The 17,719-nt window shown below is 36.1% G+C and overlaps 1 protein-coding gene across 1 annotated transcript; it reads left to right on the top strand.

The window, feature by feature from the left end:
* The first annotated feature begins 14,224 nt into the window (after positions 1–14,224).
* On the top strand, positions 14,225–16,161 carry LOC134662147 (venom peptide BmKAPI-like). The gene is made up of 3 exons (XM_063518416.1): positions 14,225–14,354; positions 14,959–15,150; positions 15,975–16,161. The coding sequence occupies exons 1-3, from the start codon at positions 14,288–14,290 to the stop codon at positions 16,157–16,159; spliced, it is 444 nt and encodes a 147-aa protein (XP_063374486.1). The 5' UTR covers positions 14,225–14,287; the 3' UTR covers positions 16,160–16,161.
* Positions 16,162–17,719: the final 1,558 nt, after the last annotated feature.

The following is a 17,719-nucleotide window of genomic DNA, read 5'->3' as shown; positions in this document are numbered from 1 at the left end:
GACATTTCCTAATTTAATGAAGGTTATGTTAACCAATTCCAATTTAATGGAGATATTAATTTGAACTACTAGACATTTTCCAATTTAATGGAGGCATTCATTTGAACTACTAGACATTTCCTAATTTAATGGAGGTTATGTTAACCAATTCCAATTTAATGGAGATATTCATTTGAACTACTAGACATTTTCCAATTTAATGAAGGATTTATTTGAACTACTAGACATTTCCTAATTTAATGAAGGTTATGTTAACCAATTCCAATTTAATGGAGGTATTAATTTGAACTACCACCAAATTTCCAATTTGATAGAGGTAACGAGTAACACATTTTAATTAATAAGTTTTTTTTTTCAAAAGTCCAAGTTGAGGTACAGTATTATGCTATAGGAAACAGCTTCCAGTACAACATCAACAGAGCTCCCAATAATATTTCGCATCCCACAATGGATCTCTTGCAGGCAGTATTTTGAAAAACTTGGTATCCTAACGGTGTCTAGTTTGTATGTGCTTGTGTTACTCACGGATCTCGTTAAGCATTTAGCTCAAGATTTGAAACTGATGAGGAACAGGAGTTGCGTAAAGTGTCGCGCACCAAAAATATAAAAGTTAATTTCCGTTCATCATCAAAATAGAGGAACACAGTGTCAGAGACACCAGGCTGTTAAATTGTTTAACAAACTACCTGTAGAACTTAAAACAGTCTCAAAAATTATATTATCTTTAAACACAAATTAAAACAGTTTTTATTGAGAGGGTGTTTTTATACTATAGATGAAGTGTTCGATTTTGCTTAGTCCTAAGTGTTGATTTACTTGATTTGTTTAGTTTTAAGTGTGTGTGTAAATTTTAGATTGATATTTGTTAGTCTAGTTGTATATTTGATCCTTTCTTTTTATATTTTGTTCTTCTCTCCATGTATTTTCAAATACAATCCTGTATTGTTCATTAATAAATACTATGACTAATAAAATAATAATTTTTTGTACAAATTTACATGGCCAACAGTACCCCTTTTCCAACAGGCAAACAAGACTTGTCGAGACAACTCAAACAAATCCAACCACAACCAGGCTACGATGTCATAACAGAGTTTCCATTCCACTTCCTGTCCACATCATCAGACCTGCCAGACGGCACCACAACACTGCATTGCCACCCAACATACACATGCATGGGACGCTTCAGCTCATTTGAACAATGAAAAGAGGGTCCAACCTAGCTGGCAAAACTTGACCCCTACAAACATACATATGTGTATCTACATTGCAAGTTAAATAAAAGCTTGTAAAATTAGATTCACTAAAATAAATATGTATACTTGGTCAAACCAATCTGTCAGCCAGCAAGAACCAGGAAAACCACACTCACCGCCTCCCCCGGGCTCCAGCACCAGTACAAGACAAAGACATCATGACTCTCCCCGTCCACATCCGAAAGAAGACAGCTCTTTGACAAACTATATACCTACTTATTATTTGAGACACACTCCTTCAAACCTAAATAGAATAGGTAAGGTTATTTGGACTTTGATTTTTTATTGCACCGTCAGTTAGGTTGAAATCAATTAAAAAAAATATATACAGTACATGTTTCTTATGGTGTGATTGTTTAGAGACTCACTGTAGTCACTGTGTAAATATAATTTATCAAATAATAGACATGTATGACACTCACAGAAAGTATTGTTTCTTACACCCATATGATTTGACCCACATGCAGTTAATGAAATAATTGGCCCTAATAAGACCAGTGTTTCTTATAACATAATACCATTAAAATAAATATTTTTATAACAACCCGGTAGCCATTTTGTTCCTATCTATAGGTACAAGCAGTACTTATCATTATGAGTGAATATGTAGCTACCACTTTTATTACTTAATAGCAGGAGAAAAGTAAAAATCACAAATTAAATGCAATGTTTACATTTAAATCTAATAAGATTGTAGAAATCCCAGCATGAAACATTATCTGTTACTATAGGCCCAGGTTCGTCACTTTGTTTATATACGAGCCGGGTAAACAAACCTAGTTAGCATTGAAAAACCAAATTACATCATAATGTATGGAATTTAATGGTAGAAATAATCAAATATATTGTGAAAATAGTGTTTTGTACACGATTTATACGAAGCTTCGAAGAATAACGAAAAGATTCTGATTTTGGAATGAAATTATAATTATAACCTTAATTTCCTACCGAGGCCGGTCTTCCCCTTCCTTGAGATTTTAGTATTAAAGCTTACCTTTTTCTCGTCGCCACTTATAGTGTTTGTTAAATGGGTAATTATACAACACCTATCGCAAACACCGGCTCGGCAATGCCCTCGCAAACACATGAACTTCACTTCCTCACAGTAATCGTATATAGCCTTCCGCCATAGTACCATAGACAGTGACAGTTCTTTTTCACGGCTTTGCCGCCAACACAAGGACACACGAGACGGCGTATGTATGCTATTTAAGCCACTTGCATAACCGCATACACTACAGTACCTATTTATTAACCGAATTTCAAAGGTACGATCTTCTCAATTCATCCAAATCTTTGTGTATGTATAGGTACACATTCCCCTATTTATTTCTCAATGACGACTTATTTTATTTGTTTTTGGTTTACATCTCAGTTGGTTCAATTGACAAGTCGAGGCTTTTATTATGGAATCCTATAGATATACCTACGAGTATCCATACTAATTTTATAAATGCGAAAGTGTCTGTCTGTCTGTCTGTTACCTCTTCACGCTTAAACCGCTGAACCGATTTAGTTGAAATTTGGTATGGAGATAGTTTGAGCCCCGGGGAAAGAAATAATACCTTGTCTAGGAAGAAATACTCTGCATTATTGCAACTGCGGCGGAAAGATTGTGTTAAATGCTTTACAAACCACGGAACAAAAACGAGCACTAGCTCGCTGTATCTCCAATTATCTGATATATGCAGCCATATATTTACCTAATCTTACATCAAATCAAACCGCAATGCTCTCCGCTTATTTAGCCTCGCCAGTTAATCAAAGCGCTTCACTACACTTTTTATAATAAGCCCTATTTCATTAAGAATAAAGTTCATAATTCATTGTTCGCGCACTGTTGTATTTTTTCCTTGGGAATTATTAATGGCGATTTTCGTAAACAAATACCTTGATAGAGGATATTCCTGTAAAGTAGATTGTTTACTGTTTACGCAGTCATATTATATTCTTACATTATTGAGAATATTATATTTTGCCAGTACGTAGGTATATACCTCAAGAGGAGGGAGAGGAAAAGAAAGAAAAAATAATAATATTTAATAAAAGCAATAGAAATAAAAGGTGAGCTTTTTTCGCTTCATGCTTTTTTGTTACGTATTAGAAGATTTTTTTTTATTATAGCTGATGATTATAGACGTATTATTCGCCTCTGCCTCTCTTGGCGCAAGTATTTATGTCTTCGGCTGATAGTTTAAAAAGCCAGATCAACCAAACGGCGTCGAGTGGTGGGTGCACAAATAGCCATGGCTAGTCATGTAAAAAGATATTATCAATTCTATTTTTGATGAATAGGTACCTAATAAGCTGCAATCAAGAAACACTTATAGTAAAAAACATAAGGGTAAATTATTCCAAATAAACTGAATGATGTTGTTTTGACAAATATATGTAATTATCAAAGTAATATTATAATATGTGACGTTCCACGGCAAAAGGTACCTTATGGCACTTGGCGCTTACGTCGCATAGCGCCGCAATAATAATAGCGCGCGGCGGCGGAGCAGCGTTAATAATAGCGTAAGCGCCAACGGCCATAAGGTACCTTTACCCGTGGGACGTCACATATATACCTACTTATTCCTTGTATAACATACTTAATTTGTGATGATACAAAATGTTGATATTAAAGGATAATATTGTAGAAGTAATGATTTTATTACTTTTTGTTAGTATCAGATATCTTTGTTCTTATCAAAAACTGCGTTTATAAATTTTACTTATGGTGTTTGATAATATTTTGAAATTGTTTCAATCGGAATACGCCTTCTGCTTGTCATAACATAAGGTACGCCTACGCAACGCTCTCTTCAGAAGTATTAGACCTGGAAGTTTGCCGGCATAAACAAATCATTCGTTTCGCTTTCTTGTGGGCCAATAAACTACCGAGTGGACACATAGTGCGCCGTCACGGCAGACTTCGAAGGAGATGGCGGCACGCTCTTGACGTCTTTCGGGAAGATTGGCCTAATATTGCCATAGAATGAGACGCGTGGAAGAACGAGAGGGAGGCCTTTGCCCAGCAGTGGGACACAACAGGCTAACAAATAATAAATTTAAAAATACATCAAATCTCTCCAAATGGCCTCTACGTGTTGGATCTATATCCCCACGCAAGCCTTATAAATGACCGGGCTCGAAAGACCCGAGAATTTTAAAACGGAGATACAAATAATAATTAAATTCTAACTGTCGCACTTAACAAGAACAAGAATATAATTGCATACTATATGAAAATGCAACTATGCAGCCAGATTTTACAATAAAGCGTCCTCAAAATGCCTTTACAGGCATTTCATGAAATACGTCATTCCATTAGCCCAGTCGAGTCCTCGGCAGTTACACGATGAGGCAATTACGCGTATAAATTTGACCCGCAGTCGAGCTCATTTCACTGAGTTCAGAAGTACCTCATAATTATCATACGTTCCTACATAATATACCTATTCATATTGCAACGATTCAATGCGCCCTAAAAAAGAAATAAAAAATGACGAATGAATCATGGCTCGACGCCATAAAACTTGTGAGGAAAAATTACGTGTTATATTTGGAAACAATCAGTTAACTATCGCAATACGTGTATTTTCTAGCCAGAAACCAACGGAATCAAAGAAATTATGCTCAGGACTAGGTCATACGCTTCGCTCCCGAGTATAGGTATTCAAATAAGGCGCGTCAAAAAGCCTCTCCGATACAAAGTTATGTACGCTCTCATTTTAAAACGACTACCGTAAAATGGGGTGAGTACGGGCAAAACTGACATTCAAACCTCGATAACATTTTATTTTTACATATGCAAACTACTAAACTACTGTTCCGAACGCTTGTATTTTTTTAGTTTTTATTTTATTTTGGGTACCTAGTTCCATTTCATAACTTTGACGATAAACAGGAAATCCCACCTCACCCCGTAATTGGGGTGAGATGGCATTTCATACAAAGGTGATTTTGGAAGATTGTTGGAGCGATTTTTTTTATTATGAGTATTACTATAGCTCCATTTTAAATTGGAATACATTATTTTTGTAACAGTAGCCTTCAAATTCCATCTCACCCCGTTTCATCCCTTCTCTCCCCATTCATAACCCAACTTTCCCCGCGAACCCTACATTTTAAATAATACGTATGAATAAATAATACATACGTATTATTTATTCGTTACATTTCTTCAGGCAGAAACGTCACTTCTCTGGTTAAAACGTTTTTCTGGTTGCAGAAATGTCACTCTCGGCACACTAGAACACTGACAATCCAACCTCTAGACTGAGCTTAGGCCAATTCTTTCATGAAAGCGATGCTGCCAAAAATACGGGGGTGCGGGGGGACGAGGTGAGCGAATCCCGTGCTGTGATTGGTCCGTTCAAAGACACAGACCAATCACGGCACGGGATTGACTCGAAGATGGAGTAACGCTACCATATGTGTGGCAGAGGGGGTAGCGCGACTATGCTATGTCTAGAGGTTGGATTGTCTGTGCACTAGAACAAATCCAGATCAAATTCATAACCTGTGATTACAACCAGAATACGCTTCCGGATTTATGTAAAGAGCAAAATGAACCAACGTATTCAATCACCACGCATCGATCGATATAACTCGTTGAGGACAAATTTTAAACACCATGTATTCATTTATCGATGAAGGGAACACCCAAATATTCCGAAATATTTATGTCTGCGCGTATAGACATACGTTGGGGCTGATGGCCAGGATTTGCGCTGATGTGGATGGCAGGTTGATGAAATGACGAAGGCAGCAGGTTCTTCGAATTAACTACATTTAATTCGGGATTTTACATTGTTTTTTACGTAAATTAAATATATAAAAATGAGCAACAAAAAAAGATAGGTATGGGCTACGTGGTAGCTAGTTCCGACTTTCATAACCTCGATTTTCATAATCCCGATTTTTTATATGTCCGAAATATCGAAATTACGACTTTGAAAACCACGAAAGAAGAAAATCACGACTGTGTTATTTTCGAATATTTAAAATCCGATTTTCATATGGACGAAAGCTTAAAGTTCCGATTTAGAAAAAATCCGAAAATATTTTTTCCGAATTTGTCTATTCCGAAAAATCATTGACCGATCGGAAATAAAGTAATTCGGTATTGAGAAATTCGATCTTTTGTAAACTCGGAATAATGAAATTCGTGATTTTCAAAATAAGACTTAAACGCACTTTTTTAAGTCTAACTAACCAAAATCCGAATCGGAGCACCCCACTATCCACGTGGTCTTGTCTGTCCTACCCCTAGAGTGTATGTAAAAAGCCGGAGGCGCGGAGGGGAAGCAGCTCTCGCCCGCCGTAGCAAAGCGCAGAGCACAATGTGAGCCGAAGCGGCGGAGGCGAGCATTAGTGCCTGCGCTTTGCTACGCAAGGGCGAAGAGGCTGCTATGCCCGTAGCGCCGGAGCAGATGCTCCGTAGATGCCCGTAGCGCCCAACAAAAAAACTGTTGCCAGAAAAGTGGCTTAGGTTAGGTTAGAACTGCAACCCCACGAAAACAAACTGTTGCCAGAAAAGTGGGTTAGGTTAGATTAGAACTGCGACCTCACGAAAACAAACTGTTGCCAGAAAAGTGGGTTAGGTTAGGTTAAAACTGCGTCCCCCAAGAAAACGAACTGTTGTCTGAAAAGTGGGTTAGGTTAGAACTGCAACCCCCAAGAAAACGAACTGTTGCCAGAAAAGTGGGCTAGGTTAGGGTAGAACTGCAACCCCACGAAAACAAACTGTTGCCTGAAAGTTGGGTTAGGTTTGGTTAGAACTGCGACCCCCAAGAAAACGAACTATTGCCAGAAAAGTGGGTTAGGTTAGGTTAGAACTGCGACCTCACGAAAACAACCTGTTGCCAGAAAAGTGGGTTAGGTTAGGTTAAAACTGCGTCCCCCAAGAAAACGAACTGTTGTCTGAAAAGTGGGTTAGGTTAGGTTAGAACTGCAACCCCCAAGAAAACGAACTGTTGCCAGAAAAGTGGGTTAGGTTAGGTTAGAACTGCGACCCCACGAAAACAAACTGTTGCCTGAAAGGTGGGTTAGGTTAGGTTAGAACTGCGACCCCCAAGAAAACGAACTGTTGCCAGAAAAGTCGGTTAGGTTAGGTTAGAACTGCGACCTCACAAAACCAAACTGTTGCCAGAAAAGTGGGTTAGGTTAGGTTAAAACTGCGTCCCCCAAGAAAACGAACTGTTGTCTGAAAAGTGGGTTAGGTTAGGTTAGAACTGCAACCCCCAAGAAAATGAACTGTTGCCAGTAAAGTGGGTTAGGTTAGGTTAGAACTGCGACCCCACAAAAACAAACTGTTTCGGCCTTCGGCGACCAGCAAGCCGAAGCTGCGGAGGCGAGCATTTATTGTGCCTGCGCTTTGATACGCAAGGGCGAAGGGGCTGCTTTGCCCGTAGCGCCGGAGCAAATGCGGAGCACGAATCGATAAATTCGGAATTTTAAAAATGGGGATATTTAATATAGGAGTTACGTGGAATCGGAATTCAAATTTTCGGAATAATGGCATTTCGGAATTCGTGATTTCAAAAATCGTAAATGTTAAATTCGGTGTTTATCACTATCGGATTTTTTATATTCGGAATTATGTGGTTCGGAATTTTAAAAAATCGTCTTTTTTGCTATTCGGAAATATACACTTTCGTGATTTTCATCGTTCGTAATTACGACAGTCGGAATTTTGATGGGTCGAGCATTTAAAAAACGGAATAATAAAATTCGATATTCTAAAATTCGGCATAAAATATTTCGGAATTATGTAGTGTACCCATCGATGAATGAAGGTTTAAGGTAACACTCCATTTCCAACCGCAGCGCAGCTGCACTACTGTTCATTTTACTATGGAAATTGACAGTACCTAACAGCGACGCGTTCAGTACCAGTAGTGCAGCTGCGGTCAGAAATGGAATATATGTTACCCTTAGAATGATATTCCTGCTAATCTAATGTTTCTAGTTAAATTTACCGCAATTTAGCTCCGACAAATTTACCATTATTACCAAGCTGAGCATCGTTAAGTAAACGCAGTCGATTAACGTCTATTATTAAAGTTACGGATATATGAAGCGAAGTGAAACTTTGAAACTATAGTAACGATTGCTATTAGCAAGACCGCTCTAGATGAAGTCCGTCATTCAGCATAACTTTTGTAGAGTTGGTTCTGTCAGTTTACACTAGGTGATAGATACTCGTAAAAACGTTTTAGGTACTTATATTAATCCGATTAAATGGTAAAAGGTTGTAAAGATATACACACTTACACTTCAAAACAGTTCAAAACTGTAAACACTTCAATCACCTTAAATTTTACCTTGTAGCGAAACAAGGTTTTGAAGCATTTGGAATGTTTCATAATAAAATTATGACAAATTAAACTGGCACGACGATGCCAACATTTTTGCTAAGTTACTTGCGATTAAATAATTAGCTATTTATTTTATACAATAAAGATTAGGTTTTTTCACAATTTGTTGCACAATGTTTAGATAAATACTTACCTACTTACTTCATATACCTAAGATGGACTAATTACCTACCTAACCCTTATATTATACCTAAGAACTGATGTAAAAAGTAATGAAATAAATGCATTTGTATTTGTATTTTTTTGTATTTTTGTATGTAATAGAAATATATATCTATATATTATTGTACAGAAATACAGTTATTCTGTTTCTGCAGTTGCTTTTTAAAAAACTTCCATTTATTTAAAAAACGTGTAGTGTGGATTATAGATCTACTCTGTCGAGTCGTCTCTTGTCGCGAGAGATTATTAAAACTTTTCATTCCGTAATAAAGTTTCATATTGGAAGGGCTGCTGAGTCGATTTTTTGCGGGATTTTCACTGCATTAGCTTATGCATCCGGGGCCCTATTCTTGAATGTGCATGTAAGAAACGTAAGTTGTTAGCGCCAGCTCATTCTTCAAGCACTGATCCATGGTGCAAGTACAAACAACTGAGGGCCTACCGCGAACCACGTTCGACGTGTTGGCTCTCTGTCGCACTTGTAAATTCGTACGTAAGTGTGACAGGGAGGCAACACGTCGAACGCGGTTGGCGGTAGGCCCTCTGGTATTGGATTAGTAAGTCCATGTTAAGAAAGTCCAATACTAAAGTAGATTTTACCAAGTTGGTATTAAAAGATTGGAGTTTTGTTTTAAAGCAGCCTTTCGCTAGAAGGAAGCTTGACTTTACAAAGTCAAAGCCAGACAATCTCGTACCTAGTTCTTTTTTTATTTTACCGTTTGTTCCGTAGAAGGAAACACAAAACTCCGAATAAAAATAGCACACCGTGTGTTTTAGATGGTACCTACTTTCTAACTTTATAAAGCCATGAGGATGAGGAAAGAAAATCGATTTGTAGATTTCATACAAGATTAGATAGGGCTTGTAAAAATATTTAAGGTAATTTGGGGTAAGATGGAACGAATTTTTGATGAGATGAGCGAGCAGTGTACACCACTGGAACCACGGAACCACTGTAAGTACACGAAAATACTAAATTACCCTCCCGTCTAAGGAAAGAGCAATAATAGATTTTCCTAATCTATCAGATACATTCCGGTAACGTAAAAGCAATGAGTAAAAAAACCATCTTAAATTGCTTTTTCAACAAAAGATATAACATTTGTATCTTTTTTCTGATAGAAGTACAGGAGGTGGTTAGATATACCCCTGTTTTTAACTAACCCTACCTTTTCAGGTTTAACCTCGGCATAAGCAACTTATAAATATTTGCCATTTAAGTATTTTTATTTTGTAATTGATATTTAAAGTGTTAGTAAGTAAATACGAGCGGTATTTCTCCATTTAGCGTCCCAACATGAGTTAACTGTAAACACTACAAAGCCTAAATTAACCGCGGAGCGCGGAGTGTTTGTGATGTTCTCCACCCGCACCTGTACGAGTGTGTTAATAATTTTTACAGTACATATGCCCCTACTTTTCCGCACTAGTGCGTAAAATAGCACTTTTCGTGCGTATGTCGAAACTTTAAAGTGCCATATGTACTGTAAAACGTTGTTCGATACACGTGCGAATAGGTAATTCGCACTCCCTTCGGTCGTGTTTTAATTTATCGCCACTCGTTTCGAATTTGCTCTTTTTCGCACTTGTATCGAAAATAACTATTAACCGTTTTTGAAAGTAAGTGTGTGTATTAGAGGGATTACACCAAAATTGTTTCCTGAAATTCCAATTTCTAACCTTTACCTATAGGTACTTTTTCACTGATTTCTCTTATCATACAAAAGTATAAATAAAATAATAAAATAATATTTAATAATTTAATAATAAAATAATATTAGGTAATTTCGTGTAAACAAATTCTGCGCCTCACGTACCTTATAAAAATACAATGCTTTTGCTTATTTTTAACTTTCTAAACTGAGATAGCGGCATACAAAATACACCTTTGTTATTTAAAATGTAAATGTATATGTCGGTTTGATTAATTTGGTTTACAGTTTTAAAGTAAAATGGCTGCCACGGACGGACAGACGGGCATGGCGAAACTATAAGGGTTTCGTTTTTGACATTTTGGCTACGAAACCCTATAAACTGCAAAATAGATCCCATCAAAAACATTACATGTAAAAAGGTGCAAGTCTCGCAACGCTTTTACTACAAAAAAGTGTGAAACCAAGTCGGTTATTTTAATCAGTGCCAGGGGGTGTTAAAACCGTATCAATAAGATATCTTTAATTTGTAATACCTATAATGACTTGGCCATCGCACGGCTGCATAATGACAAAAGGATCATCGTCACCTATTAAAAATAATTCTAATTGAACATAACGCTAGCGCTAATAAAATTGCAGTTTGAGCATTACACATATTTACGAGTACGGTACGAGTAAAGCATTATGTGAGATTGCCAAGTCATTATATGTATTACAAATTAAAGATATCTTATTGATACGGTTTTAACACCCTCTGGCACTGATTAAAATAACCGACTTGGTTTCACATTACATCTCAAAACTTTTTTGTAGTAAAAGCGTTGCGAGACTTGCACCTTTTTACATGTAATGTTTTTGATGGGATGTTCTTGTTCGGAATAATAAGTTCTTGTACGGTATTTAATTATATGTACCTTAAATTATACAATTTATGTGGATGTTTATCTACATTACAATGTACATGGGGCTTGGGACCTGATACCAAAAATAAATAAATAAATTATCGAAGAATTTAGGTGCCTTAACCATCTTTAGTGTTGACGGCAGGTAGTGTTTTTTTACCTTTTTTTAACTTTTCTGTAATTCAGCCCGATGTAATCCTCACGAGGGTCCGTGGTACAAAGAGATATTAAATTTAAAAATGCACACCGCGAGATTGCCGCCACGCCGAATAGCTGAACCGCACAGAAATGTAGAAGCAATTATGTTATAACATGAAACGCAATTTTATCACGCAAATATTTATATAAGTTTAATGGTAATCGTGAAAGTTACGGATGTAATTTATTTTGAGTTTGTTTTTATAAGTTTCAAAGAAGTGAGTAACTATATTAAAACGGGCTACTCACGTGGTTCAAGTCGAAATTGCTCGCTCCTTAGTTATTATTAACAAAAAAAGTAGGTAGTAGAGAATACGAACAAAAATAGCAAATAAATAATTTTCATATTTTTAGTTATTGTGCAAAATTGTTAAAAAAATTTAGGTTCGTTTTAGATCTATGTTAGTAATTTTTTTTAAATGATACGCATCAATGAAGTTGAAGGCCTCAAAATTGGTTATAAGTACAATTTTTGGCAACCGTATTAGTGATCTAAAAAAGCATTATTTTCAAACTCTGCTCACTCCGCTCTCAGAACCTACGGCACCTGAAGCAGAAACGACGCAAGCGATGCCTTCCACAATGCTTAAACATAAAGAAAATGTGTAAAAATACCACTGTTTTGAGCGAGACGCGAACTCTTCCACGACAGTGAGCCATAGCAATTTGCCAGCATTCATTGCCATAGTACCTATGGATGTTGAAATATGTCAAAAATCTATTCATTACGCTGCGTCCAAAAATAAAATAAGAATAAGATATCTGAATAATTAAATATTTACGAATAACTTTCAGATTATTATAAATTCAATATAATTACTGTAAGCTATGATTTATTTACTGACCCCATACCCGCAACTATTTTGAAGTGCCAAAATAAAATAAAGAAGCTTCACTCTGATAATCTGCCAGAGGTGAGACGAATACTGAGACAAATAAAGGAAATTGGACGAGAAGCTGTCGCCGACTCGGGGTTTATCGTCCGCTTAGAACACCTTTTTCGACGGATTTTCTACAAAGTCAATTGACAATTTGGATGATCGACTGAAATCTTATAATCTCAAATAGCGCCTGTTGAGAAATAATGGTTCGCCGGTGAGGCAGAAATCGCAATACTTTATTTCCCCAGGCTTGACGCTTTTTTGGAAATTTTAACACGGCTATGCCCATTAACGCGTATTTAGCACCCTTCCTTGGTCTATTTGAAATGAAATACCTTAGGTGATATTGGTTTACATTAAGGATTTTAAGGATCTTTAAAATAAGCAATACCTGAACCATTTAGTATTACATGTAGGTATGTGTGTAGTATATGACAACCTGACGACAAAATAGAAACAACACATTGAAATCTGATCTCGCGAGTACGACCCTAATTCTACCCCCGAAAATTTAAGGTGCAATTTGGGTCATAATTGTCATAAAAATAAAAACACCTCGGGAGAAAACGGTTAACAGTTTTTTTTATTTAATAAAAAAAATGACCTAATTCAATATACTTAATAACTAAAAGCACTATAGCATGATACGATAATTGGCCTTTAATTTAAATTCGATTATTTGTAATGACTTATTTCATGACTTCACGTAGATACTTCGACGTTATAACACTTGTAACAAAGAGCTTTTTGCTGTTCTAGACAGATTACATTAGTTACCCATGAGTGGATATTTCCATTTGATGTTCGATGTTGGATTAAATCTCACGCCAGGGATTAAGCTAATATCATTAACCACATTATGGTATGTAATGTTATTAACGTTGATGTAATTAAGTAGGCATGATTATCTACTGTACTGATTGTAGCTTAAAATAACAATCACAAATAATAAATTTAAATGTCGTGGTACCTATTAATATTCCTAAGATATTTGACCTAATATTGGGAAACACATTCTCTAACAAAACCGTTAAACATATCGGCAAGATACGGTACCATAACGTCAACAATAAATAGCATGACTTTCACAGAGATCACTCAAAGGTCCTCGAAACTCCTAAATTTCAAAAACTTTAATGGTGGTCAGTATATTGGAAGTATAATTTCATGGTAAGGCCTAAGCCAAAAGTCAGTCGTTCGCTAAAAATCGACAGGGTAGTTTTGAGGCTAAAGTGGAATTAACGACACAAACAAAACCGTAACTTTACAAACATACGTAATTACATATATTTCTAAAACCATAACCTTTCCCACAGACAAAAAGCTTATATATAGTTACCGATTTCATTGTATTATATTAGTTTCGGGTAATGTGTTTATTTTAATCTAATACGATGAAATCCTAACAACAACAACAAACGCACAAAAAGACAAAGCTTCAAATTAAATTCCAAAAGTTCACGCAAACAATTTTTTTATAGATACTCATTATGTCGTCATTGTCAGGTGATTCACTTTGAGGATACTTTAGGAGGAAAATCAGAGTAAATGTGACGTCCCACGGATAAAGGTACCTTATGGCCGTTGGCGCTTACGCTATTATTAACGCCGCTCCGCCGCCGCGCGCTATTATTATTGCGGCGCTATGCGACGTAAGCGCCAACTGCCATAAGGTACCTTTTGCCGTGGAACGTCACAAATAAATGAATCAAAGTCAGTGAATCGAGGAAAAGTAAAGTGGAGAATTACCTACATGGAATTTTTAAATAGATTCACTAACCTGTTTAAAGTGGTTTTAGTTTAGTTTTGTTTGCGAGACATACAGGTTGTATTTGTTAATTAAGTATTTAGGTACTTTTTATAATGGATAAAATATTTGTTACTGCGTGTGTTTTAAGTGTTTTTTGGTTTAATGCAAGCGGGAGTCTAGGTGGGTACCAGAGGTACATATTTATATGCTAAATAGCCGAAGAGTATTAACCCATATAGTAAATCAGTGACCGCAGTTCTGTAAAATATAAATTAAGCAGTTTAAAATGCAGTCAAATATTGGGGTGACCAAGCTTTGTAGAGAAAAGTTATTAATTTTACCATTATCGATATTTCGCCCCAGTGAACACCTTACTGTTAATTTAATTGATTTTCTAGCAGCCTTTAATAATATTTTATAATTTTTTTAAATAGTAGTGTCATGTATTTTGTGAGTTCATTATTAATGTCTTGTCAATTTATCATATTTATAAATTGAAATAGACATCATACACTAAAGAAAAAGTGACCAAGTCCACCGGTGGTATGATATCTATTTCAATTTATAATGTATATACCTATAGTAGTGCGACTACTTAAAAACCATAAAGCAAAATATGTATTTCATAAATAATTTGATTATTATTTCATGAAATAACCAACTAGGGATAGTTGGTTATCATGTTTAATCAAGAAAATTCTGTGAATCGTAAATAAATTATGTAAGTACCTTCCGCTTCAAATTTCAATTTACCTGATACACAGTGGAACAATAAAACTTTCAGTCATAAAACGGTCAGCATGCAAAGAAGACGAGATGTTCGTGGAATGTGCGCATTGCGGCCCCGGCAGCTGTGAAGAGCTCGGCCGGCCCAAACCGTGCACGGGCAGTACCGGCTTATGCAGGCCGGAATGCGTGTGCATGGACGGCCACGTGAGAGACGCGAACGGCGTATGCATATTGAAGAGCCAGTGCCGTAAGTTTTTACCTCAACTTTCTTGTGTTTCTACTAAGACGCTAATAGCCAATGACTTAGAAATTGTCAGAAAGTGTTTATGAAATTCTGCCCAACCATGCATAACCTCTAAAGCCATGGTGGAGCAAGAGAAAATACCAGTTGAGTAAAATTTGAATCAGTTTTTGGATTTTCGTTTGATTTATTTATTAGTTTTAAAATTGAACGCTTCAAAACAAAATGCTATTCTAATCAATTAAATTGAATTAAGTACTGTGGAATGCTATTAGTGTACGTATTTCTTTAGAATACTCTAGATAGTTAATTAATAAACATAATAATATATATGACACCGTTAAATTTGTGAACTCGTTAGTTTACAACTAACGTAGGTTAACCCGTAGGTTAGATTATACTCTCCCTACCGTCAGTTTATAATTTAACTAGCGAGATTATAAACTGACGAGTATTTACAATTTTACGGTGACATATATATACCCAAACCCTTAATTCGACAACGTCAAAAATACTGTAGGTACATCATTTTTGACCCTCTTTTGCATTTTTGTCCTACCCAGCATCGGTAGGTACGCCGTACTACTAAGTATTGACCGCCGAGGAGTTTGTATTTGTGTTGATTTAAGGGTTAAGTTAATTTAAGTTCTAATTACTAATTTAGCACGTAACAGTTTTACGAGCTATAGAATATGCTTACACGTAATTTATAAAGAAATAGATGGGACCATAATCCTTTTTAAATATTCTATTACGGTAGCTTCATTTTACTTTAAAAGAAAAGCTGTCGATGTTATTATTTACTATTATAAGGCTTATACTAATTACAGCTGATTGCGGAGGGGACAGAAACGCGACATCTGGTTGTGGCGACCACTGCGGCAGGTCCTGTTCTGACTACACCGACGTCAACAAAACTTGCTTCAGCAGCTGCCAGTACAACCGATGTGACTGCAAAGAAGGCTTTGTGTTTCATGACACGTTGGGCGTATGCGTGTTGCCTGAAGATTGTTAGATATTAACGTTAGTTTTATTCGATTACTGTGACTTACTATTATTATGATAATCATAATGTTTAAGATAATTAAAAGATTCCAACTCAAAGTATTTGAATACTATCTATCTTAAATAATACAATATCTGGGAGACCGAGCTTTGCTCGGAAAACATATAAAAACTCGAAAATGCGCGTTTTCCCAGAGATAAAACTTAGCTAGATCGAATTTTCGCCCCCAAAAACCTCCATATAGCAAATTTCATCGAAATCGTTAGAGGCGTTCCCGAGATCCCCGAAATATATAGACATATAAATAAATAAATAAATATATAAATAAATAAATATGCAAGAATTGCTCGTTTAAAGGTATTAGATAGATACAACAATCATTTTCAACCTACTGAAACACTATCATCAGGTCAATTTCACGATTAGAGTGCCGTGCAAAAAACTGTAAAATAGCTCTTAAGTAACAGAGAGCTGCACTTTCCCATTTTTACTAAATGATCACTGCATTTTCGAGCTCTTGTTCGAACTTTCCGTGTTTGTATTGCAACCTTATCTGCGTTTAAAAGCGTTGCTATCGCTTTGTCCGGAAAGTTGCTTGATTAAAGTGTTTCTGGTAATGTTTTTCAATTGCTCAAATGTACTTTGTCATATGCGAGTAGGTACATGCAAAACAAAGACGGCATTCAAATCGATACCTACTCTATTGACGTCTCTATTGTTTTTAAAGCATATGAGCTTGAAGACCATATCTGATGAGTGATGAGAGAGGTAGCTCAACAGGCGTATGATGAATTATTATGTAATGAACATCAAATTTTAACACCGTGCGACTGAAAGAGACAGCCACTGTTATTTAGACGCTAAATGCGATCATCATTGAATCTGAGGAGTTACCGCCGTATATTCACAAAAGTAAAAAAGATAAAAAATGCGATGTATATTTATTACAAAAATGGAACAGTTGCACCAACCGCCTGATATCGTCATCGACATCATTAATAAAAATAATCTTGTGGACAGGTTTGCCAGTCCTCGATGAGACTACAACTTCTGCCTTCACAATAAATTTTATACCTTTAAACGAGCAATTCTTGTATATTTGTACTAGCTGTTGCCCGCGACTTCGTACGCGTGGATTTGTATATTGGTGGTTATTCTACATTAGCTTAGAACATTATGCAGCAAAATATTGCAGTAGGACGGTTAATCATTTGTTAATTATTAATATTATACAACGCATGAGACTTGTCTTTCACAACCTACGAAGTTTCTAGCCCCTAACTAAATAAAATTGTTCTCGACATAATCCCTCTCAACCTCTTTAGAAGATTTTCATGTCCTCTATTCAATAAAACCTACTACCTAACTACCTATTTACGAAGTTTGAAGTAAATAAAATTTGAACTTTTTAACCATTTTAGGGGATGAATTTTTAAAAACGCTGAAATGGCTTTTCTTGTATTCTAATAATATGCCTCTGTACAAAGATTCAAGCCCCGTTCTCACAAAAATGTTTGAACTCCATACAAACCACCACCTTGAGATATAAATTTTCAAAAACGCTGAAAT

The sequence above is a fragment of the Cydia amplana genome, chromosome 2 (assembly GCF_948474715.1).
Source record: "Cydia amplana chromosome 2, ilCydAmpl1.1, whole genome shotgun sequence".
Taxonomy (NCBI): domain Eukaryota; kingdom Metazoa; phylum Arthropoda; class Insecta; order Lepidoptera; family Tortricidae; genus Cydia; species Cydia amplana.
This window is presented reverse-complemented; position numbering and strand designations above follow the sequence as displayed.